At 33.6% G+C, this 24533-nt stretch overlaps 2 protein-coding genes across 2 annotated transcripts in view; one reads left to right on the plus strand and one right to left on the minus strand.

Moving 5' to 3' along the window:
• Window positions 1–759: 759 nt before the first annotated feature.
• Window positions 760–8899, minus strand: LOC110098240. Its single transcript, XM_028693873.1, is given in 5 exon segments — window positions 760–1174; window positions 8045–8130; window positions 8132–8193; window positions 8285–8601; window positions 8893–8899. Coding segments are annotated over 5 exon segments (705 nt in total). The 3' UTR covers window positions 760–941.
• A 953-nt stretch (window positions 8900–9852) lies between these two features.
• LOC110098223 (notchless protein homolog) overlaps window positions 9853–24533 on the plus strand; it is a 30312-nt gene continuing 15631 nt past the window's right edge. The window contains exons 1-5 of the mRNA XM_020824967.2: window positions 9853–10278; window positions 11067–11148; window positions 11282–11371; window positions 15137–15262; window positions 23698–23825. Of these exons, the coding sequence (XP_020680626.1) occupies window positions 10120–10278; window positions 11067–11148; window positions 11282–11371; window positions 15137–15262; window positions 23698–23825 (585 nt within the window). The 5' untranslated portion in view covers window positions 9853–10119. The remainder of the gene's footprint in view (window positions 10279–11066; window positions 11149–11281; window positions 11372–15136; window positions 15263–23697; window positions 23826–24533) is intronic.

Genomic DNA, 24533 nt, shown 5'->3' on the forward strand with positions numbered 1-24533 from the left:
AAAAGACTTGGTTAGAAAATATTAGGAATGACCTTTCTTTATTAGATTTAAACGAGAATTTGACTTTTAATAGGACACAATGGAGAAAAAGGTTTCATATAGCCGACCCCACATAGTGGGATAAAGGCTTGATGTTGTTGTTGTTGTTGTAAACTAGTGGTGTACACTATGATTTCATTCCAAATTCATACGTATTTAACACCATACTATTTAAATGCAGTTCATCTTGATTTATTGGTTGGGAGCTTTAGCTAACTACCAAGAGATCCTTGGTTCAAAGCTTGTGTTTGTAATGTTTGTGTAAGTTTGACTTAATTGACCTAAACATTAAAAAAAAAAAAAAAAAACTAATTAACAAACTTGAAACCAAAATTAAATTACCATTATAAGAAACTAAATCAAATTGAACAAAAAACTTTTAGTGCAATTGTTTGATTTAGTTTATGGTTTAAAAACACAATTCTTAGGCTTCGTTTGAGATGACTTTCTTACTGCTTCTTAAAGCAGCTTTATAGTACAAAAATTAAAATTTTTATACTAAAAAGCTAATTTAAGAACAATACAAAAGCCGTCCCAAATGAAACGAAACTTTAGTAATCAAATTTTCGATTCCGGTATGGTTCACTTTAGGTTTTCAATGATTTGGCTTGACATATTTATGCTAGATTAACAGATCACTAAAACATCTACAAGGTTTCATAAAGGTAAATTAAATGAGGGTTGTCTTCCACCCGAAAGAACTGAACGGAAGCTAAGAAATAAAAATTATGAAAATAACTTATATCTGTAAGATTCCACAAAATGATTTCCAAATACTATATTTCTTAGCAAGTAAAATAAGGTTGCTCTTGAGGTAATCATGGAAGACTTACTGACAAAATGTACAATCTTAAGTGAGAATAAAGAGATAATATACAGTAAGAGGATGAAAGGAAACCTTCTTATTTACTTCTATACTGGAATGCTTCAAGATGTTCTTTGCTTGCGTCCAGTGTGGGAACTTTAACCATGGAAGGCTTATCTAAAACGTGATGGCGACTTGAAGTAAAGATGATGCAAGGTAATCCTTCTGGACTGTGATCTACTTTGTATAGATTTTGCCCAGCAGCAAAGCTTCCCAGTAATCTATAGGATACTTCCGAGCCATCCATTGCGATGCACAAGTCATCAGCACCTGAAGTAACCATGGAAAGATATAATAAGATCCCTGTTGTCAAAGAATATATAGTTAGGTTTCGTTTGAGACGGCTTTCTTACTACTTTTTTTAAAGCAGCTCCTAAACGAATCCTTAGCATTGCTTCAATAATAATCCAAATCAATGTCATGTTCTGAGCAAAATCAATAATCTCAGATAAATCTTGATGCACAAACCACACAAGCAAATGCGAGTACTCAATGGTGATGAGAAGCCTGTGCTTGGACGCAAGAAAGAAAGAGTGTAAATGTAGAGTAATGGAAAGATTGGTAGAAAATGATTTTCTGAAAAGATTCACTTATAGTGGCAAACTTGAAATTAATATGCTTAAATAAAAATGTGACACATGCTCCATCATTATTATTTAAAATCCAAGGTGTTAGTCGTGCAAATTCAATATCAACAATAAAAATGTACTTATTACAAAATGGATGTCCTAACTGCTGACTAACACTAAACAGGTTGGTTATGGTTGATATTCTGTTAAAAAATATTAATAGTTAACGTTTCCATGTTTTACGTCCAGCTGGCGCAGCAATAAAAAAAATGAAGAATACACAATATCAGCTTAAGTCACTCCTTTCGAACAAAGTTTGTAAGAAAGTTATCTAATTTGTCCATTTTACAAAGCAACGATCGTTAAGAAAAACAAAAACTTTCAATGATGGATCACATTAAATTACATTATGAAGAAAACGTTGACTAGTTACAAAATTCTTCGGACCCAAGTGGACCGGTTTTATACTATAGCCGCCGGCCCAAAAAAGGGAGAGGAAGGGGCCGGCTGCTCCTATGGGGCCCGTTCACACCTTGATTAATAATTGCTTTGGATGGAAATATTTGAATTAGGGTTGTTTAGGGATTTTGTATTTCTCCTTTGGCTTTAATTAGTTGCTAATGATAGAATTAGGGTTTCATCTTGAGTTTGAAATCATATTTGAGATCTACGGTTTGTTCCTTTAGGCTCTAGGCTTGGCTAGAGATTTGGAGAGTTATTTACTCCTCTCAAATTGAAGAAACTTGTATCGTTTATTATTTTTCTTTGTTCGTGGATTGAATAGAAGAAGTTTGCTTATGTTGTTCTCTCCATTTTTTGAAAATTTTGCTTCGTAGTGCTGATTTCTCTATGAAATCAGCAGTTTTCTCACAGTTTTTCACCAATTACTGTTAGGTTTGCTTGCGAACTCAAGTATTTCTCTTAGGGTTACTTGCAAACTCAAGTATTTCCTATCAAAATCACACAAGCAAAGGAGAGTACTCAATGGTGATGAGAAGCCTGTGCTTGGACGCTTGAAAGAAAGAGTGCAAATGTAGAGTAATGGAAAAATTGGTAGAAAATGATTTCTGAAAGCATTCACTTATCGTGGCAAACTTGAATTTAATATGCTTAAATAAAAATGTGACATATGCTACATCATGATTATATAAAATCCAAGGTTAGTCAAGCAAATTCAAGTATCAACAATAAAAATTTACTTTTACAAAATGGATGTCCTAACTGCTGACTAACACTATACAGGTTGGTTAGGGTTGATATTCTGTTAAAAAATATCAATAGTTAACGTTTCTATGTTTTACGTCCATTGGCTCAGCAATAAAAACAAATGAAGCATACACAATATCATCTTAAGTCACTCCTGAACAAAGTTGTTTGTAAGAAAATTATCTAATTTATCCATTTTACAAAGCAACAATCGGAAAGAAAAACAAAAACTTTCAACGATGGATCACATTAAATTACATTATGAAGAAAACGTTGAAATTCTTTGGAAAAAGCCATGGAGTTTTTTGAAGGACTTTGAAACTGCTTGTCCATAGTTTCATAGCGCAAATTACTGCTCCTTCTGCAGTGATCTCACTCGGTATATTCAACTATAGAATAAATAAAACCTATTTTAAGAAATTCCAGTCATTATCCATTAAAGTAAGTTGGAAGGTGGACACATTTATATACACAACGGTATCTAAACTCTTATCTGCACTTAATAATTTTTCACTCTCATGATCCTGCCTCTCACACCTATGATGCCCATAAATAAAAATAATTTCGAGTTATCCTGATGCAATTTGTATCAGGATGGTAAAAAAATTAAACAAAGTTATAAGGCAAATGCTCCGAGTTAGAACATGGTCCATGATATTTTTTATGACTATTGCGGGTTGAAAATTTCACAGTATTAGAATAAAAATACTTTGTCTTAGCGATGTATGAAATCTCAACACACAAACATATGATAAAGAAAACGCCAAGATTTTTATGTGGAAATTTCCGAAAAAGAAAAAAATCACGGGGCCTTCCCCAGTCGAAATGGTTTCACTAGTATTTGAATATATTACAAAAGTCAATATGTCATTTATCCCTAGGACAGGGAGAATACAATGTATTGTATAGTTTTGTAAATCTTCAGTCGGGTATTCTAGGTGAAAAAATCTTGTGATGGTCCAAGAATGAGTAGAAGTTTAGCAACGGTCGGTGGTTGGGAAGAATCCGACATCGGCCAACGAACGGGCAGACTTCCAATAACGATAGGTGGTCGGGAAGAACGTCAATGGTGATCGGTGGCAAGAGAACTCCCAAGTTTTCTCTTCTCTTCCTCCCCCCTTCATGTGAATAATGGGGGACTATTCATAGTTTTTTTTAGAGTAACATGGCTTGTAAATATGGAGAAGATTGAGGGGGCATACAACGAGTGTTCCATCAGATAGCTGATAGTGATTCTCTTGATCATAGAGCATTTATCAAGCATTTATGTGCCTTAATGATGTCAGAATTAAGCGATTCTAGGCTCGTTGGATTCGTCTGGTCGAGCTGCTCGATTTGACTATGAGCATGCCATATTCAACGATCATTTGATTATTCAATTAATGCTTTGAACCCTCCAAATATGCTTTGGACCCTTTATTTGGGCCCATTTGAGCTCGGATTAGACTGATTTTGGTGTCGTTGGGTTGTATCGTCAAGATGTTCAATTCAACTATAAGTTTGTTGAAATTAGAGCTTGGATGATTCTCATTTTCATTTCAAATAATTTTTGCATGGATATGCCTCGAGATTTGTGCCCGATCAAGACAATTTTTTGTGATATATCAGTGACTATTTAAATGTTTCATGCTTTGAGCATTCTCTTAAAACTTTGAAACTTTTATCTCATCATCCCGACAAAAAATTGCCTGTTGATGTAAATTTTTCCAATATCCACCCTCATGATCAGATTGATCTTCAAGTTGGTGTGAGCCTTGGTCCGCCAAGATTGAACTTTGGTCGACAAAGGTTGTGCCTTGGTCTAAAAAAGGCTACGTCTTGGTTAAATGAAGTAGTTATTTCTTAGCATACCACTAATTTTTTCGGACGATGATGCATCTAACACGGACCAATGTAGTGATCAGCACGACAACCACATCTACTAACCAGCCTCATGGCCATATCAAGTTTTGAACCCTACACCAGATGTATGAAACTTAAAAAGCCTTAGATTTAACTATAAAACTACCTGAATCTCTTATGCCCCAAGTGACAAAGGAACATGATCGTTGCACACCTTGAACTGGGATCCTAATAAATATTGAATATTCCAATTCCTGTTGAATCTTTAATGGGAGTCAGTTTTTGCGAGTAAAGCATAAAGCTACATATGGTTATTGGAGTCTAAAATTAGAGCCAACAGGGTATTGTCACCGCTTAATAATAGAAAAATTAATAGTGCTCTTCTTCCTGGTTCTATTGGGTCAGTCAGAGGGGAAATTATTGGGTTTGGACACCGGACACACCGTTCGGAGACCAATCAGGTGCAGCCACATTATCCACTACCGAGCAATACCGAGCTCGGTACTGTGCAGTACTGAGTTCGGTACTGAGCATTACTGAACAGTACTGAGCTCGGTACAGAGCAATACCGAGTCGGTACTGCTTGGTACTGCTCATTATCGAGTAGAGGGTGATGTGGCGCATTTTTATTGGGCTCTGGACGACGTCCGGTGTCCGAAACCAATAATTTCCACAGTCAGAGAGCCAAGGCTAAGTGGTTAAAAAACGGGAAAGATGATTTGAAGTTTTTTGTATGCTATAAACACCAAGAAAAACTATAATAGTGTGAAATAAATTACTACTGCTGATGATTCTTTCTCCTCTCACAAAAGCATCTCTGAGTCCCTTATTAAGCATTTTTCACCACTCTATAATTCTCATCCACCTTTTGTTATAGACATCTCTGTCATTGATCTTGGCCATGTTCTTGAATTTGACTTAGCTTTGCAATTAAGCAACCCCATTACTGAGGAGGAAATCATGGCAGTGGTTCTTTTCTCCTCTTTCCTCTACTTCTGGCCCGGATGGGTTCACCTTTGAATTTTTCAGAAGCACTTAGATATTCATTGGAGATCATGTTTGTAAAGCTGTCACGTTATTTTTTCAAACTGGGTATCTCTTTAGAAGGGCCAAAACTTCGGCCATTGTCCTTATTCCCAAGCTTAGTCATGCCAAAAATGTGACTGAATTTAGACCCATATCTCTCTGCAACTCTTTTTATAAAATTATTGCCAAGATCCTTACTAACAGACTTAGGCCTCTTATGAATAACCTGATTCATCTTGCTCAATCTGGTTTCATTCAGGATAGGGTCTTGACTGACAACATTTTCTTGACATCTGAAATGCTAAATGATTTCAAAAGAAAAGCTTCATCAAAATATTTCTGTGCTAAATTTGATATTTACAAGACATTCGACATTATTTTCAGAGAGTTTATTTTTAATAGAATTAAGCAAAAAGGCATTCCTTTGATGTTTATTTCTTGGATCAAGACCTGCATCTCTAATATCCATTTCTCCATCTGCGCTTGAGGGCTTCTTCTATTCAACTTATGGGCTTAGGTAGGGTTGCCCCCTTTCTCCTTTGCTTTTTTGTTTTGTCATGGATGCTCTTTCTTCATTATTACAGGCTGCTAACCATTTTCAAGGGGTTAATGTTGGGAACTACAAATATATTGATTTGCTCTATGTTGATAATGTTTTGGCATTGGGAAAACCTCTATTCAAAATGCCAATGCACCCAACGATATCCTCTCTGAATTTTCTGCCTTCTCAGGACTTAATATCAACTATAACCAAAGCTTCATCATCCTTACCCAACATCAATCTCCCTTAGCGATGGATATCTGCAACACTCTCAACATCCCTTCGACTGGACATCCTTTAATATATTTTGGCCTTCCTATTTCCCATAAGAAACTCCTCAAGTCTTGTAACACCACATAATATCTCTTAACAGTACAAGAACTATTACTAACATAAACACTTCTTTAATTCATCAGACGATACTTTTGAACATTTGATAATCTTTATAAAACATCCAACAATTCAGTTCTCATACATCTCATTAAACGGAAGCAACTAATAACTTTAAATTTCAACATAAGATAATTAAAAAGCCATTACATAAATCCAAAGTAGTACATCACTGAAAAGTTTACATACCTCAAGTTTAGACTTCAAACAAAAATAAATACTAACATAACATAACATAATTCAGGTTATTCAATCCAAGTTGTAACTGTTATATTTTTGTTTCTTGGTGTGTTAAAAAACAACCTACGTTAGCTCGCTCTTCCACGTTAGCTCGCTCTTCCACGGAGGCTGAATATCGTGCGTTAGCTACTGCAGCCACATATATTATTTAGATTAGGCGCCTTCTAGCTAATTTTCAGTTCTCTATTTCAGCACCCACCTCTCTCTATTGTGATAATGTATTAGTTATAACACTTGCTCATAATCCCGTGTTTCATGCACGAACTAAGCACATAAAGGTGGATTATCACTTCATACGCGATTTGCATTAAGTCCGCTACAATTAATGTGCACCACATCAATTACCAGGATCAAACTGCTGATATTTTTACTAAGGCACTTCCTTGTCTTCGTTTTACAACTCTTCACACCAAGCTTATGGTTTCTCCAGCACCATCAGCTTGAGGGAGGCTGTTAACATGCTTTGGCAGTAATCATACCACAAAATCGTGTCCACCTTCGACTACAGCAGACGTAGCACATGGCTCACGACTGGCATAGCATAAGCACTTCTCCACTTACATTTTGGTTATATTATCATCAATATATACCTGTATTGTTCACGGGAATGCAATGAATGAAATGATAGAAGCAGAAACTATTCTCCTCTGTTCTCTCTGCCTTTGATCTCTTACGTTGTTCTTTGTTGTAGGTTTAATAATTACACTTTTGCCATCATATCGAATATTTTTCCTTTTTGTGATAATTTTCTACTCAGACCAACATGCATCATATATTTCAGCTTTTTGAGGGATTTTGTTTTGAACACAAAGTGCAAAAGCACTTCAATTATCCTGCTATATGTTGCACTATATACTTTATTTGGAGTAAAAGAAATGCAAGGAAATTTAAAAATCAGTTCAATCTCCTCCGTTTCAAAATTAAGGAGGCCTTGCGTGCTAAAATCTCTAGTTGGAGTTCGAAGGATTATGTTCTGCATTTACTACTTTAATCTGTTGCATTTGCTGCTAGTTTCTGCTATTTGATCTTCTCAAGTTCTGAATCTCTTTATGCTGCTGCAATTTTTGGGAGTGTGCTGCTACACCCTTTAGTTTGGTTTCAAGCAATGATGCTTGGGTTTTGTTTGTTGCAGCTTCAGTTAGCTTTATGTTTTTTCTTTCACTCAAAGTTGTAACCGTTACTTCACTTGTAATTCTTATAGTTTTATGAAATTGGGCTAAGCCCATAAATTTCTCCCCAAAAAAAGAAAAATTAATAGCACTTAGCGCGAAAGATTTAAAAAAAAAAAAACATATATTTTTTGTCAAAGAACATTATAAATCTTACATGCGGCAAGCTCCTTCTGCGTCTGGTAAACAAACTCCAAAGCTTCTGAGATCTCCTGCTCGAATCTAAGGAATGGCCCGCTCTCGAATCCCCATCTTCCTCAACTTGCAAAGACCTTCTCCCAACTCCATCATCGCCCCGCGGTGGTTCTGTTAGCCCAATCAAGAAACCTTAATTTTCCAATCTCTAAACACTAACCTAAAACCAATTTACAAAGATAGAGTTTGAATCTGTCATCACCTGGTTGAAGAGATTTTGAAAGCCAACGGCGCACTGGAGGATGCCGTGAAGAATTGTCCGAGTAGGCTCTTCGGCTTCGTATCAGAGCTCCTCGAAGAAGTCGTGGCACCGGTGGTAATCGCCGTTGTTGAAAAGATATACCGCATGCTCGAAGCTTATGGGCTTATCCCCAGCCGGCGAATCGTCGACGGAGCGACGGTGCCGTGTGCCGACGGCACTGGTAACCCGGCGATGGAATATGGTGTGGCTGACCGCTGATGGAGGGAGGCTGACCACTGCTCGCCGGAGGTAAGATAGAGAAATAGCGTCGCGAGCTGCTCAGTCCGGATAATGGGAGTTGATGGAGGGAGGCTGACCGCTGCACGAATCGTAAGGCGCTCGCCATCGGTGGCCTAGGTTAGTTCGGCAGTGCAGCATGGCCAATATTCCGTTTTAAAATGAAAATAATTTTATTGAAATATTCTGATTAAAAATGATTAGATAAGACTACAAAATTTCATATCTATTTCAAAATTTATATAATGTCAATTATTGACTAGGCTATTGGCAGCACAGAGCCCCCACCCGGCTCAGCCTGTGGGACGGGGCGAATTATTACGTTCGATCACCGGACATCCGGACATCCAATTCATAGGCGTCACGTCACCCGGATACACTGGATCCCGATATATTTTGATAACGTGGTGCGTCTGGATTGGTGTCCGGACGAAACTAGACACCGGACGTAATAATTTGCCGTGGGACGAACTTGGGCTACTTGATTCGAATTTACTAGGGCCTAGCTCGGTTATAGCACGAAATAACATAATATTTAAGAATTTATAATAAATTGTTGGTATCTTATTATTTTTAATGAGGGAGTTCTTCAACCCTGAATGTTTCTTCCGCTTATATCATATTTAAGTATTCAACTATCAAGTTACTCTTCCAGGGAGATTTGACTGCAAGTAGGATTTAACTCAAGTTGTATCGAGTAAATTCAATAATTATGTAGTTAAGTCATAAAAAAACTTAATATGATAGAGCTTAAATATAATTAGATGATATAATTTGATTATTTAACTTTAGGATTTATGAATTTAAATGATTACGATATTTTATTATATTAATTGTTCCTATATCAATATTAATTAAATTAATGAGATCACATTTAACATAAGATAACATTTTAATTCATCATTACTTAATAAATTATCATAATAAGTAAGCAATAATTTATATTCAATCGTATTAAAAAATAATATTAACTTACTTAAGTTAATATGTTTTTAATTCACTGATATTAATCAATAAATTTAATTTAAGCTATAAATTCATATATTTATATTAAATATTAATAGTTTAATCAATAAATTATTTATCAATTTTAGTTACACAACTTAATTTCTAATTAGCAAGATATAAATTTTAATTAATCATTAATTAAGAATTTATAGCATTAATTATATAAAGAATTGTTGTTAATCAAGTTAAATTATAATAAGTAATTTGTTTTATTTAATATATTTTGAATTATTTAATATTAATTGTTACATTTAATTTCACAAGAATTGTATAAAATAACCCTCGCCTTTCCTCCCCGCCCTGTCCTCTCGGTGCCAACCTGAAACCCTCAAATAACAAGGAGCGAAGAAGCGGCGGCGGGAACTCACGAAGAAACAGAAGCGAAGAAGTGGCCTCGGGAGCTCCTGTATAACTTAAACCCTCTAAGACGAAAAAGAAGCGAGGAATTCTGGACGGGAGCTGTATCAATATAGTTCTTCTTCCGCGGGTTGTCCTCCCACCGAGATCGTAATCAACTACAGAGTTGCACTCTTATTGTAAGATTGTGGGAGATGGAAACGGTAGTCAGTGGTGGAGAAATAATTTCCAATAACAGTGTGATGTGCTTGTTGACTAATCTCGAGGGAGAACCTCTCGGTGCACCCCTCTATCTTCCGCAGAACGCCGGACCACTCCAGCTGCAGCAACTTGTCAACAAGCTCCACCAAAATGTAACCTCTATGGCCTTCTTCCCCTTTATTTTGGCATGTGGATGTCGTAGTCGTAGGGTTTTAATCTTGGTTTGCGTTTAATGTATTTAATTTTTCAGGAAGTAGGCATCTGGAAAGCTTCTATTTTTCTTTACGTGGAAATGAAATTTGAATCCTTTAGTTTTTTTTTTTTTCTTGTAGATTAAGTTGGGATTGGTTTAAAGCGAAATTTCGTTTTACTGTGATAACTAAAATGCAAGCTACCCATTTTTTCTTTCAAGTTAAGGCAAGTTAGGGGACTTCTTGAAGCCCGTATTGGCTTATTAGTTTTAGGTTGATCACAGAGATTGTGAGCCTACTTCTCTACCGTGTTATTGAGGTTCGTTTTGGTGGTTATTATTCATAAATGATGATTCACAATGGATTCCTTGTTGAAATATCGTTGCCTGGTTTACTTATTTTATGTAATATGCGAGGTTCAAGGATTCTTTTTCTGTCTGTTATATTAATATTTCGTACTGCCAAGTGCCAATGTTGAATTTTAAAGCAAAAAGGCATGTAGCGAAGTTTGAGATTATAAGTATTATTTAGTACTATCCTGAATCATTTTGAAGTATAAACACATAAATCTCAATGTAAGTTTTGAAGATCATGATTTGTGTTACTTTTTGTGATAAACCATTGATTTCTTTTCAATATCCTTTCTAATTATACATTGGGGTGTATCTTTACTCGTCTTTTTAACAATCATAATTGGCCTTTGTAGATGAAACTTACTTTATTTCATTTTTTTTTCTCCCGCTTAATAGGAGGAGAAGTTGCCATATGCATTTTACATATCAGATCAGGAGCTTGTTATGCAGCTTGGAGAATATCTGCAAAAGAATAAAGGTGTTTTACCCATGAGTTGAATATTTTTTATAGTTGTGCATTTTTAAGGTTTTTTCTCATGTATAATGTTTTGTCAAAAGGTAAGTTTTACTGTGAACTGTTGAAGAATTTACATTTTTATGTGATTCTACAGTGTCGGTGGAGAAGGTTTTACGCATAGTGTACCAGGCTCAAGCAATTTTCCGAATTCGTCCAGTTAATCGATGTTCAGCTACAATTGCAGGTTTTTTATTTTAGCATCCATGCCTTAACTCAATAATGCTTATAGCACGAGCTCCTAAACTTGTATTTGAGTTATGCATTATATTTTAAGGGTTTACTGCATTTGTTTGCTGTATTTGAGTCTTGCATTACATTTGGCATGTATTTGTGGCAGTGGTGGACCAAGACCCTGTGTTGGTGGTTGGGGGGTGGGGGAATAATGGCAACTATATGATCTATGGGGAATAATAGCAACTATATGATCTATGGGTGTCTGTTCAAAGTAAAATTAACATTATACAAACTTCATTTGAATAATTAGATTGCCTATAGCTATGTTCCTCATATTGATGACAGTTAAATAATTTAAGTTGTAATCTTGAATGCATCTGAAGGTCAACCAAATTAATTTCATTTTTTAAAAGCAACTTTTAACATATTCTTGATGGTTTTTTAGGTGCTAATGTTTTTTTTTTGAAAAACTTTCCCTCAAATCAAAATAAATTTAAAAGATAAATAAATATTACAACCAAAAGATTAAATATTTATCATAGTGAAAATCGTAAGTTATTTGCAAATATTATCATGCAAATTTATTATCATATTGTATGGGTGAACCTAAACACATATTGTTAAATTAAAGAACACATATAGATATGTTTAATATTGGTCTACAAAATGCATAAATGCATAATGTTAAATTAAAGAACACATATAGATACATTTAGTATTGGTTTACAAATAAACTTTACATGCATACTACTGGCAATACTTATCTAAATCATTTATTCAACAAAGGACAGTATTTTAATAAAAATCAAACCTCAGATAAAATTTTATGTGATTCTATATGGAATGAACCTGCCAAACCACAATTAAACTTTCTTGAAAGGGAAATAACCATATGGAAGAGAGCATTGATATTCAGGCATTTGCCAAAAAACCAATCCAATGAATCCATCAAAGCAAAACTCTGTACTGTGTGTCAAGTAATTTTGAAAAATTCATACTAAACCTTATATGCTGTTAAAAATGACAGCGTGATTGAACGTATCTAGTACGCATTATCTTAAACTCACTTAGAAGCCTACTCGGAAAGTCATAAGAGATGGAGGCCAAAAGCTGTGCTTGGAGTTGCCCTGCCTCATACAGTCATTTACCCAAGATTAGTGGTAGCAGTTGCTAAAACATATAAGAAATTTGAAATTTTCATGTTTTGTAGCAAAGAATCCTTACAAGATTAAGTGGCGCACTCCCTTAATCAAACATTGATCTGCCCCTAGTTAGTGGGTATGCAACTATGCATTCATGTGAAGAGCTGTTGTGTGGGCAGAAGGAAAAAAAAACAGCTATTTTGATCAATACACTCTTGTGTGTATGGTCCGGCTGTTATGTTGGTTGCTTTTGGAAAGATGCCAATGTTGGAAGTGTATGGTACTGCAGAAGCTCAATTTTTTGGACATTTTACATAAATCTGTCAGTTATGGGCAAAAAAGTAATGAATTGTTTTAATAAACTTCATTAGCATATTTATGGTTAATGCTTAACATAGAGAACAATTATTTTTACAAAAAACTAACTAACATATATGATCGGGATCAACATCTCCAAGAATATGGATAGGGATATGAATTACCTCATTGATCTGATGCTCGATGGTCAAAATTAAGAGACAAAAAGCATGTTTTTAATGGTGGTATGATAAGGAGGAGGATTCATAAAGCCAACGACAAATATTTTGGGATAATAAAATTTCTAATGAGCTATTTTGTGTTTTTTAACAAATACCATATGATCATTCAAGGGAAATTCTGTTATTTAATGGCAATGCTGCAATTTATGTTGCATCAATCAAAGCTTAGAGTAACAAAGGATGATCAAAGCTTATATGTGAAAATTTCAAGGTAATGCCTATTAAGGATAAAGCACTACTTTTTAGATGATTTTAAATTTAATGGACATTAACTAGGAACAATAGATGGAACAAAGGAGGGAGAGAGAATTAACGTGATAACGCTATGAAATAGTAAAAAAATAGCATTGAGGTCTCTTTAAAAGATTTACTTGTGCAGGAGTATACAAAAATGTAGTTCTTAGTTGAATAAGTATTCATATAGCTGATACCAAATAGTCAGGGTAAGGCACCGCACCCTCATCTTTTAATTATGTTTTGCATTGTTGGTGGAGCTAGGAAGGATAAATTTTTAAGTTATTATGTAGGACGAAGCATGGGATTAGCTTATTAGAAGAAATGTCGTAGTTAAACTAAGAAGAAGCTCATGGAACTATGATGTTGCATTTCAAAGAGGATAGCCAACAATTCACTTCTAAGGTGAGGGAACAAGGTGTTTTGAAGAAGCATTATTATGAGGTAGGGCTACAAACAAACTGAGCGTTCGATGAGCTACTAGTTGCTCTGCTTCATTAAAGGTCATTCGTGATCGTTTAATTAAGCAAACAAGCTTGATTATTTTTTTAACTGGTCGATGCTTAAATAACAAGCTTAAACAACTAAGCGTTCAGCTCATTTATGTTTACGAACAACATCATTTGAAGCTCGCAAATAAGCTCAACATGAAGTTTGATAATGCTCGATTCTTATTTGATAGAGCTCGTGAATAAGGTCATTAAAAATTCTAGTGATATTTGATTATAAAATTGATTAACATTCCTTACATAAATATTTTACATTTATTATAATTTAATGATATTATAAATAGTAATTAATAAATTTTAAAATAAATTAAATATTATAATATATATAATTAAAACATATTATAAAATTCTATTAAATTGATATTATATACAATTTATTTATAATTAATTTTATTATAATATTAGTTAGTTATATGTAATAAAAATGATTCTTAATTTATAAATATTCGTGTTTGTTAGATTGTTTGTTTAAAATATGTATGAACAAGTTTGTTTAGAAGAAGAATTATAGCTCGTTTGTTCGTAAGCGAGCTCAACCAGTAGCTCGAAAACACTAGCTAGTTATGCTCGTGAACAAACTCGTTTGATAGCTTGAGAACACGTCATATATGTTAATGAACGTGCTTGTTTGATAGTTCGAAAACCCTCTCTAATAGCAGGGTTTAACCTAGACCCATCAGTCTCACCAGAAGTTGAAGAAGGATAACATGTAAAATGCAGGTAGTTGATTAGCTGGGATAACCAATTGATGGAACATTATATATATATATATATATATATATATTAGTGCATAATAGGGTAGTACTAGTATTTTCATATGAAAATTTTGTAATCACTGTAACTAGAGTTATATAATCTGCTTGCATCACGATGAAGGAGCTACATTTATTTTTATAACTGTTCCATTTATGAAGATTTTATTTGGCTAACATATTTGGCTCTAAACTTTTACTTATTTAACTAAACTGATTTTGTGCAAACATTCATTCTTCATCATAAAAATTTTAGTTAGTTAGCATATTTGGCTATGAACTTTTACTTATCCAACTAATCTGCTTTTGTGCAAATATTCATTCGTCATCTGATTTGATGGTATGGTATTAGAGTTTATTTATAAGGCAGTTTTGTATTTATAAATTTATTATTTATATTATGAAGGTTTATGGGATGTGGTTAGAGGTGAAAACTTGTATTAAGACTAGGTTTCTCCAATAACTCGAAAAAGGAAAAAAAAAAAAACAGATAGTTTATATGATTATTTTTTCTTTCACAAACTTTAATTGTTTTATGCTTTTTCTAAATTTAAAAAGCTGTAGAGAAGTTATGTTGCTTGTCTTGGCCTCCTTTGCAGGCCACACAGAAGCTGTACTTTCTGTTGCTTTTAGCCCTGATAGCAGAAACCTTGCTAGTGGATCTGGTGATACTACTGTAAGATTGTGGGACCTTAACACTCAGACACCATTATTCACTTGCTCAGGTAAATTTTCTTTCCTTGCTTCTATATTTAATTTTTAATTCCCTTTCAAAGCTTCAAGATGCCACGTTCAATTTGTTGTATGCTGAATGCTCTTTTGGGTCTGTTACTGAGATTTTTTTTTTGACAAATTGTAGTGGCTAGAACGTTTATATTTCACTTTTTTACCATATGTTGCTTGCACATAGATAAAGTCTCCCATCTCATACTGATTTCAAGATGAAAAGAGTTCATGCTTAAGAGTCAAATAATAATACTGGTTTGAATGATGCTATTTCACTTCTCAGTTGTTATATTTATCTCATCTCTTTCGGCCATTTTACAATGACCATTAATCCACCTTAAGCTTCTGACATGTGATCTGTGCAATTGCATTCCAGGACTTGGCAAATTCCCAATATTTTTTGCGCGTTAATGTTAGGATACGGAGAGCATAACTTATAGGATTACTAGAAATTTTGAAAAATATGCTAATTTTGCCATCTTTAGCTTGGATCATGGGCATACAAACTGGGATGGCCAAGAGATTGCACCATTAATTCAACAGCAAGTTCAATCAACTTGATTTTAGGTCATGAATCATTAGATCAATTGCATAAAAAAAAGAAAATATTTTAGCCATGTATTAGCTATTGTCATGAAGCACAAAGTAAAATCATATTCGTGGCAGCATATGAATATGCATACAAAGTCTCATACATATGGCATGCATAATAAAACTACATTTCATACAAACAACTAACAATCTTAGATATAAAGGATTCATCCAACAAAAATATATAGCAAATGTTCTTGGAATTAAAAGGAAGAAGTAAATTGTAAGATTATACCAAAACCAATCATTAGTGTCTTGATTGCGATGATGAAGCAAAAGTAAACTATTTATACTTCTTGTAGTCTTAGGAAAAAAAACAAGCAAACAACAAAAGCTATGATATGCTGAACAACTACAAGCAATTATACCATAATTCATGTACACAATTTTGTATGAAAATTGCAATCAAGCAAAGCTACTTCATACAAGTTAATCAACCATTAACAGGCTAATATTTCAAAAGTTTTAAGTCACACTGGCTTTTCAACCCTCGCAAAACTTTTTTAAATCTCATCTCTAAACTTGACTCAGTTTGTCTTTGAGCTGTCATCCTCTCCAAAGGTGTTTGAAATTTCTTTTGATGTAAAAAGGTTGATGTTTGATTAAAAATGTCTAACCTATATGTAATAGAAATATGTTGAATGGATGAGATTTTGACTAGTGCAAGTTGCAAACAATCCAGAGACTCCACTTAAGTTCCTTTGAACAATTGATTTACCTATGATAAATATTTTATCAGTGAATTCACTTCACAACTATTGATATAGTTAGGGATGAATTATGATAAGGTAAGGGGTTATGTTAATTAAACTTAGACTTCTAATCATATAGTGGTAAGAAAGATAATTGTTTGCCAGGATTATAGTAGTTATGGTGGATGTTTATGATGGCGGAGTGGGGATACCAAGCATAACTAAAAAATCGAAGAAGACCTCTACTAATGGTCGTGCTTTAGGTGGCTTCCTTCCTTGGAAGCCCTTCTCCAAGGGATTGTATACTCTCACAAAAGAAATTTTTCCCTTGGGTGGAAAGCAGAAAAAAGATAGTCACATTCAAAATGAAATAAAATAATTAAATTTTTTTACATACGAAGTTTTCCCGTACAAGACTTTCAAAATCTCAGTCATCCCTTGGCATTTGATCCCACGGTCAGGATGAGAATCCGTGGGAGGCTCACTTGGATCACGCCAATATCCTTCTATGTTTGGATAGCTGAATTAGGAAGGATTATATTGAGGCAATTATGTATCAATTAGAAGCTATTTATTTCTTTATTAAGACATATTGTATAGATCTATAAATAGGGATAATTTTGTATAATAAATAGAAGGTATTTTTACCCTTCTCAAATTCTATGAATTCTAACATGGTATCAGAGCCAATCCGCCGGCCCTCATCGCCGAACAATCCAACCTTCTGACGCTACAAGACGTCGCTGCAGAAGAAAGGCTGTCGACCCAATTCCGCAACTGAAGCCCTCGATCTTGCAAGGAGCCGCCACAGATGGAAGCCTCGGTTCCGCCAGTTACTTCCGCAGACGGAGGCTCCGATTCCGCCAGGCACGGTCGAAGTAGCAAAAGGGAAATCGACGAAAGCTCGAGCTGCTCCCGATCCGACCGAAAGGGAAGTCGACGAAGGAGCGAAGTCGACGAAGGAGCAAAGCCGCAAGCTCGAGCTGCTCCCGCTTGAGTCCCTGCGTGCGCACCTTAAGCTACCCGGTCCGACTCTTTTAAAGAGTCGGTGGCCCGGTTTGTTTATTAAACCAGGAAGGTAATTTTTCCCAAAAAAAAAAAAAAACGACCGTCATTGTCGGACAGAAAAAAAATCTTTTTTAGTGAAAAAAAAAGGAGAGAAAATCTTTATCATCGACCTTTATTGTCGACAAGGGAAATTTTCTCCGAGAAGCCTTCATTGCTGAATTTCAAAGGAATACAAAGTTCCCACCACCAGCCTTTATTGCTGGAATTCTGAGAAATACAAGTTCCCACTACCGGCCTTCATTGCTGGAATTATGAGAAATAAAGGTTCCCACTACCGACCTTTATTGCTGGAATTATGAGAAATACAGGTTCCCACTACCGACCTTTATTGTCGGAATTTTGAGGATAATTTTCCATCTTCGGCCTTCATTGCCGGCTTTCTCTAGTGGTTGATATCCTATCCATAACCAATGTAGCTCTACCTCTGAGCGAGTAATTGCAAGTTGTTCTCCAGCTTGAGGGGGAGTGTCAAAATCTCAGTCATCCCTTGGCATTTGATCCCACGGTCAAGATGAGAATCTGTGGGAGGCTCACTTGGATCACGCCAATATCCTTCTATATTTGGATAGCTGAATTAGGAAGGATTATATTGAGGCAATTATGTATCAATTAGAAGCTATTTATTTCTTTATTAAGACATCTTGTATAGATCTATAAATATGGATAATTTTGTATAATAAGTAGAAGGTATTTTTACCCTTCTCAAATTCTATGAATTCTAACAAAGACAATGGGGAACTAGATAGTGGGGTGACAAAAGGGAAACCCAATAGTAATGAAGGTGTGGTTGGAGGTATTATGATTTTGTGGAGTTTGAAGAAACATTATTGTGTTTTTGAGGGTTTTGTAAGGTTGTAAGGTCAATTGACTTAATTGAAAGGGAACCAAAAGGGTTTTCAACAAATCAAAGAAGGGAGGGGGTTGGGGGTGGAATATTGATGCCTGGTGGTGGGAGAAAAGATGGTGGATGATGTGTTGTCAAGGTCAAAATGATGTTGATGAAATTGTTAGAGCTTTGTTTGTAGTGTTTTCCCCACCTCCAGAGGAAGCTTCACGGCAATTTGGACGAGTTGTTGTAGCCTCAACTCTTGTAATGCTCTTCCTCTTTAGCTTGACTCTTTGGTTGATTGTTTTGGTTGCAAATGCAATCTGATTTTACAATTTTTAAATCACCATGAAGAGCTCATTGAGAACTTTCCATAGATTAGAAAACGCTAAAATGCCGACCTGTGGTGTGAGTATGAGAGTTGGGTTTGATTTGACTCTGTTTTTTTTTTTTTTTGAATGAACTATCTATCAATGATCATGCTTGATCTTAATTTATGGCTATAATTTAACTTAAGGTTTTTAACTTATAAAATATATCTAATCAGTAAATCTAATCTTATTGAAGAAAAATGTTATTCATGAATACTCTTGAAGATATTTAAATGTAGAAAGTAATTTACAATTATAATTTGAATTTACATTTGATTATGCATATATATTGAATTATATTCTTGAACTTGAACTTGTGCTTGTTCAGAAATCAAAATTTGAATGTAAAATTAAAAGTGAGCATAGGGTCAAATTTGGATCCAAACATTTATTAGGAATCGAGCCTTGTTATGAATTTGAAAATGAAGAAATCATACCTAATGTAGCTAATGAACAAATTGGTAATATGAATATTTAACTTTGGATGAACTATATGTTGATATTATTGCCATGATATATGGTCATATTATGTTAATTTTGCTTTAGTTCTTGATTTTAGCATACAAAATTATATGAGAAAAAGATCAAAATGGTCCATTTTTATTTTTTTAAATTTTATTTATTATTATTATTAGTTTTTTTAAAGACCAAAATGGTCCCTTGACTCTTTATGAAGAACCAAAATGGTCATCGACTATATTAAAGGAACATTTTGGTCACTCAAGTTTTTAGAAAAGATTCAAAATAGTTCAATGGTGGGATTATTTTTGTTCCTAAGGAATTGAGGGATCAAAATGATCTTTTATTGTAATTTGAGATTATTTTGATCTTTCGTAAAGAGTCTTGAGACCATTTTTGTCATTTTCTCAAATTTATATAATGAACTTTATGATGAGAGTTAAGTGGCATTAATATTTCAGAAAATTCATTAATGACGACCATCTTAAAATTAACATAAAATTTATAACTTCAACAGTTAATTGCAAAGGTGCATAATTTCTCAAAAAATATATTTAGCCATTTGAGTTAGTTTTCCTTAAGGAGTTTGTTCATATAGACATATCATAATTGTGTTGTTTGAGTGCTTTCATTTGGCATCTCATTTTCTAAGAATTAGCTAAAGGTCACTAGCAGTATTCCTTAGGACAAATATTGGTATATTCACATCTTTATTGCTTGTATTATATCATATTATAATCCTTGGTATGATTTGCCTGATGTATATGCATATATCTGCATAAATTTGACTACTAATTATGATGATCACAAGCTTCATACTTGTGTAAACAACATGTACGCAAAATTTAAACTTTGTGATAAAGTCATATTGTGTATAGCACTTTAACTCCAATAGATTTCTATTGAGAAATTTTAAGAACCCTAAGCTTTATGTTTGTCTAAATAACGAGTACAGAGAATTTTAATTTTGTGATAAAGGCATATTGTGTTTAGCACTTTTAACTCCAAAAGGTTTCTATTGAGAAATAAAAAAAAAATTAAGTGTAAGAAAGGCAATAACTTTTAAAATTTTTTAACACAATACAATAATGTTTGCATATTGAAAATTTTGATATGCATTCTATTTTTGATGTGACTGATTTATTTTTATTTCATAAATCCATTACTAAGATACTTTTTTGACCTCTTTTCGCTTTCTATCTCCTCTTTGTGAATTCACATTCAATTCTCTGTGAAATATTTTCATACAACGTGTTTTGAGATTGTTCTAGCTGGTGAAATTTTGTTTATTATTATTGGTGGATTTATATTGCTAGTGCGTTGATGACATACTTGCTTGTGATGACTAAAAAACACAAAAGTTATGTTTATTTTTGCTTTCTGAATATCAGAAGTTCAATTTTGTTGGAGTTTGAGTTTTTTTTTTTGAGTCGGGCATATTGATTTGGAATTGCTACCTTTAGGTGGTGTTTGGTTTTATCGACTTGCTTGGAGGTGGAATTTGACATTATGCATATGAGTTGTGTTCAAGAGTGACATTATTTTCTTCCTTAAGCAGTAACTTTTTGATCCATTTGATTTTGAATTGCTTTAAGTGGAATAAATTCTTGGTTTTGTTGTGTTATGTTATGATTATCCAAGGCAATTCTTCATGCAGAAGTTTGCAGTATCTTGTGTTTCTATTGTTTTTGTTGTGATTGTGGGGTTTTGTTGTGACTGCATTTTTTAAATCCTTGATTATATGATTTGTATAGTGATGGGTTTGACACGATTTGTTGATGGATTAACTTTAGAATTTTAAAATATATTCTTATTGGTTTAACATATATTTGATTATATATAAGAATTTTGGAAGAGTTATTTTGAATTGAATTGGGTTGGTCTTGTATCAATTATATCTACGAACTTAGATATTTGTAGTTTATAAATAGTTTTTATAAGGCATGCAAAAAGAACTTTGGCTTAATAAAATATGTTTCTAGTTTTCGATCACGAGTGTCCAAGTTACATGTGCAATTCATTCGATTGCGGTACCAGTATGGCTATCTAATTCTTAAGGATATCATCTCCCTTGTGTCAGCGTGAGGTTTGATTTTTCTTATTTTTTTCTTTTGTTCCTTGTTCTTATTTTGTCTCCATAATTTGATATTGGATTGTTAGTGATTTTAGTTTATTCAAAATTGAAATAATTAATGCTATTTGTGAGAATTAAACTATAATTACTTGTTGATGTTACGTGGTTCTACATTTTTGCTATTTCTTTAGATTATTTGGATGATTTCATTATCATTTAGGTTCAAATTCTACTATCTATTATTTACTTTCTGGGAAAGCAAATTGTTGATTTAATGAATGGTTTGGAATCTATGAATACTTAACTTTTTTTACATTAATTCAAACTACATAAGTACATATCATAGTAGTTGCATTGGGAAATCTTAAGTGTCGTCTTGTATCATGAAAACACTATAAAGCACATCCTATCCTCAATAGGATCATATTCATAGACATGCCTTACAAGTAAATAAACTAGAAAAATTGAAAATACTACACTATTGACTCATAATGTTCGTCCCTATGTTTACTTTTCGTGATTTTGATGAGCATGGGCTTTCTAATTTCCACGCACAACCCATATCAGACAAATACACATGCATACATATGATGAATATGTAGATTCATTGTATGTATTTAGCTTATTTTGAACTTCTGAATGGTGAAGGTAGGGATTAGTGGCTAAATAATGTCTTAAACATTTCTAATGGGTGATAATCATTTTTTGAAATCTACTATATAGTGGAAAGAAATGGTTAGCTAAATGGCAAAGAGAGGCATGAACATGAATTATCCTATTCTAATTATGAGTCAATTATGAGATTGAAAAGATGTATTGATGTAGAAAATGGTGGTATGGCCAAGGATTTTGCTTGGGATAACCCCTTGTAAAAGAATTATAGGGGAGCAAAATATGTGACTTATAAAATGATGTTCTGGGAGAGGGGTTTGAAACTTAGGCTTTGAAAATTACATAAATATCAGAGAATTATTTTGGCCTAGAAACTATACTTAAGATGCAATTTGTATGCTAAGACAATTAATGGAGGAGTATAAAGAGCAAATGATATTTGTTGATCCTTAAATGACAGACAATCAAGTACAATAAGAATCTATTTGATAGACTTTAAGGAGAACGAATGTGTAAATAATATTAAGTTATCTTAGGTATGTATGATGGAGTAGTGACTTATTATTAGAAATAGTTGTAGAGTGATTAAAGAGTTTATAGTAGGATTAGATAAACTCAAACTGTATCTTTTATATTGTTTATGGAGATGTTGCATTTAAAGTTTGGTATATTGTTAATTTTCTACTTGCGTATGACATCGTGTTGATGGATGAGACATCTATTGTAGTAAGTGAAAAGTTCGATCAATAGAGAAAATCCCTTTATAAGATGATAGTTTAGGTTTAATAGAATAAATATTATGTATATAATTCATAATTTTAGTGAATATTAAATTGATAATTAACAATCAATATTATTAAAAAGTTAAGTGATATGTAAGCATGTTAATCGGAGTCCGGGCAATGTTAAAAATTTTAGGGATATCAATGAGCTTTATCTTCTAGAGTTAAAGATGTGTGGTCAAATTAAAGAAAAACCTCAAGAGTACATAGAGTATTATGTACCATAAGATATCACATACTTAAAATGCAAATTTTATGAAGTTGTAATTTAATTGGCTATGCTATATGGATATTTCTTGGGCAATAAATTAGTTGTTGCCAGCAAAGTTGAGTGGTGATTGAGATGAGCATGCAAAGAGGCATGTGTGGTAAAACTAGGAATGATAGAGTTAGTTTTTTGTTAGAGAGACAGTTGGAATAGCTATTAAAGGCAAGGTAGTAGACATTAGATTTCAAGTTGTTTGTGTATGTACAATGAAGGGTGGAAGAAGTATTTATATGATGAGGAGATAGAATTAAAGCAGATTGATTGGAGCATTCATAATCCCAACCTTTAGTTGGGATCCTACTAATGATGTTGATTATATGAACTCTATGTCATGGATCTTCTCATTTTAAATTGTTCATCTTGTATGAAACTTATTAAGCTATATCTGAAAAATGCTTTTCAGCTCAGGTCTTGTTTGATTGCTTGAGTTTCACTGGCATTCCAGCTTATTTCTTACTTGCTTGAGGCTAACTACTGTATTTTATGCATTTTCCTTCATATTCCTATGGCATTTTCTCTTTTTTCTAGTTGCACTTGCTTTAGACTTTGTTTTATTTTTTGGAAAAAAAAAATCTCTTCTGTTTGTTGTCAGTATATTTTATAAATGAAGGAGTTTGGAATGGTCTTATATACCATTTTTCATTTGAAAGTTAGTTTCTTGAACATTTTCTAATGTTATCTTGTTATTTAGGACATAAAAATTGGGTGCTATGCATAGCATGGTCGCCAGATGGAAAACATCTGGTGAGCGGCAGCAAGTCTGGAGAGCTTCTGCTATGGGATCCTCAAACTGGGAAACAATCTGGCAATCCGCTTATAGTAAATTCTACATGATTATTCCTTTTTGTCCAGTTGGCTGCATTTAATGTCGTTATGATTTTTTGGTATCTTTATTCAATATTAGTTTGAGGTTTTCCAATTGCATCGTAAGATTTTGGAATATCATTTTAAATGCTTTTAAGGTTTTATATCCAAATTTTTATCTGTTGAAAATCAGAAAACAGATAACAAAGGATAGTAATTTTATTACAGCAGCTTGAAAAAACTGAATACAAGAAGCCTTATTTATCATGGTTGGACAACTCTCTTTCTTAGCTAATAAAGCAAGCATATCTTATTGAATCTTCCTCCTAAGAAAGTATGAAAGCTGGGCGTATTCTTCATATAATACCTTTCCTAATTAGCATCTCATGGTGATACAAATATGGTTATAACCTTTGCAACACCAGCTGTCCACATGACAGCCATTACCCCACTTAATGCCTCATTGCCACATACTGGAATTAGGAGATTGAAGCAATATATGCTCCTTTCCTTATCTGTCAGTCTTTTGAAGGGGTGTAGGTGTTTAGGCAATACTTTATCCCACCTTAAGTTTCTCTTTGATGAAGTGTCGATCTATCTTAAAATGTTTTGTTTTGTCATGATATACTAGAGTTTTGCATTATTGATGGAAGCCTTATTATCACATAATAGTTGTGTGGGTTTTTTATGTTGAATTCTTAATTCCTAAAGCAATCTTCTAAG

This window comes from Dendrobium catenatum, unplaced genomic scaffold (assembly GCF_001605985.2).
Source record: "Dendrobium catenatum unplaced genomic scaffold, ASM160598v2 fragScaff_scaffold_377, whole genome shotgun sequence".
Lineage (NCBI taxonomy): Eukaryota > Viridiplantae > Streptophyta > Magnoliopsida > Asparagales > Orchidaceae > Dendrobium > Dendrobium catenatum.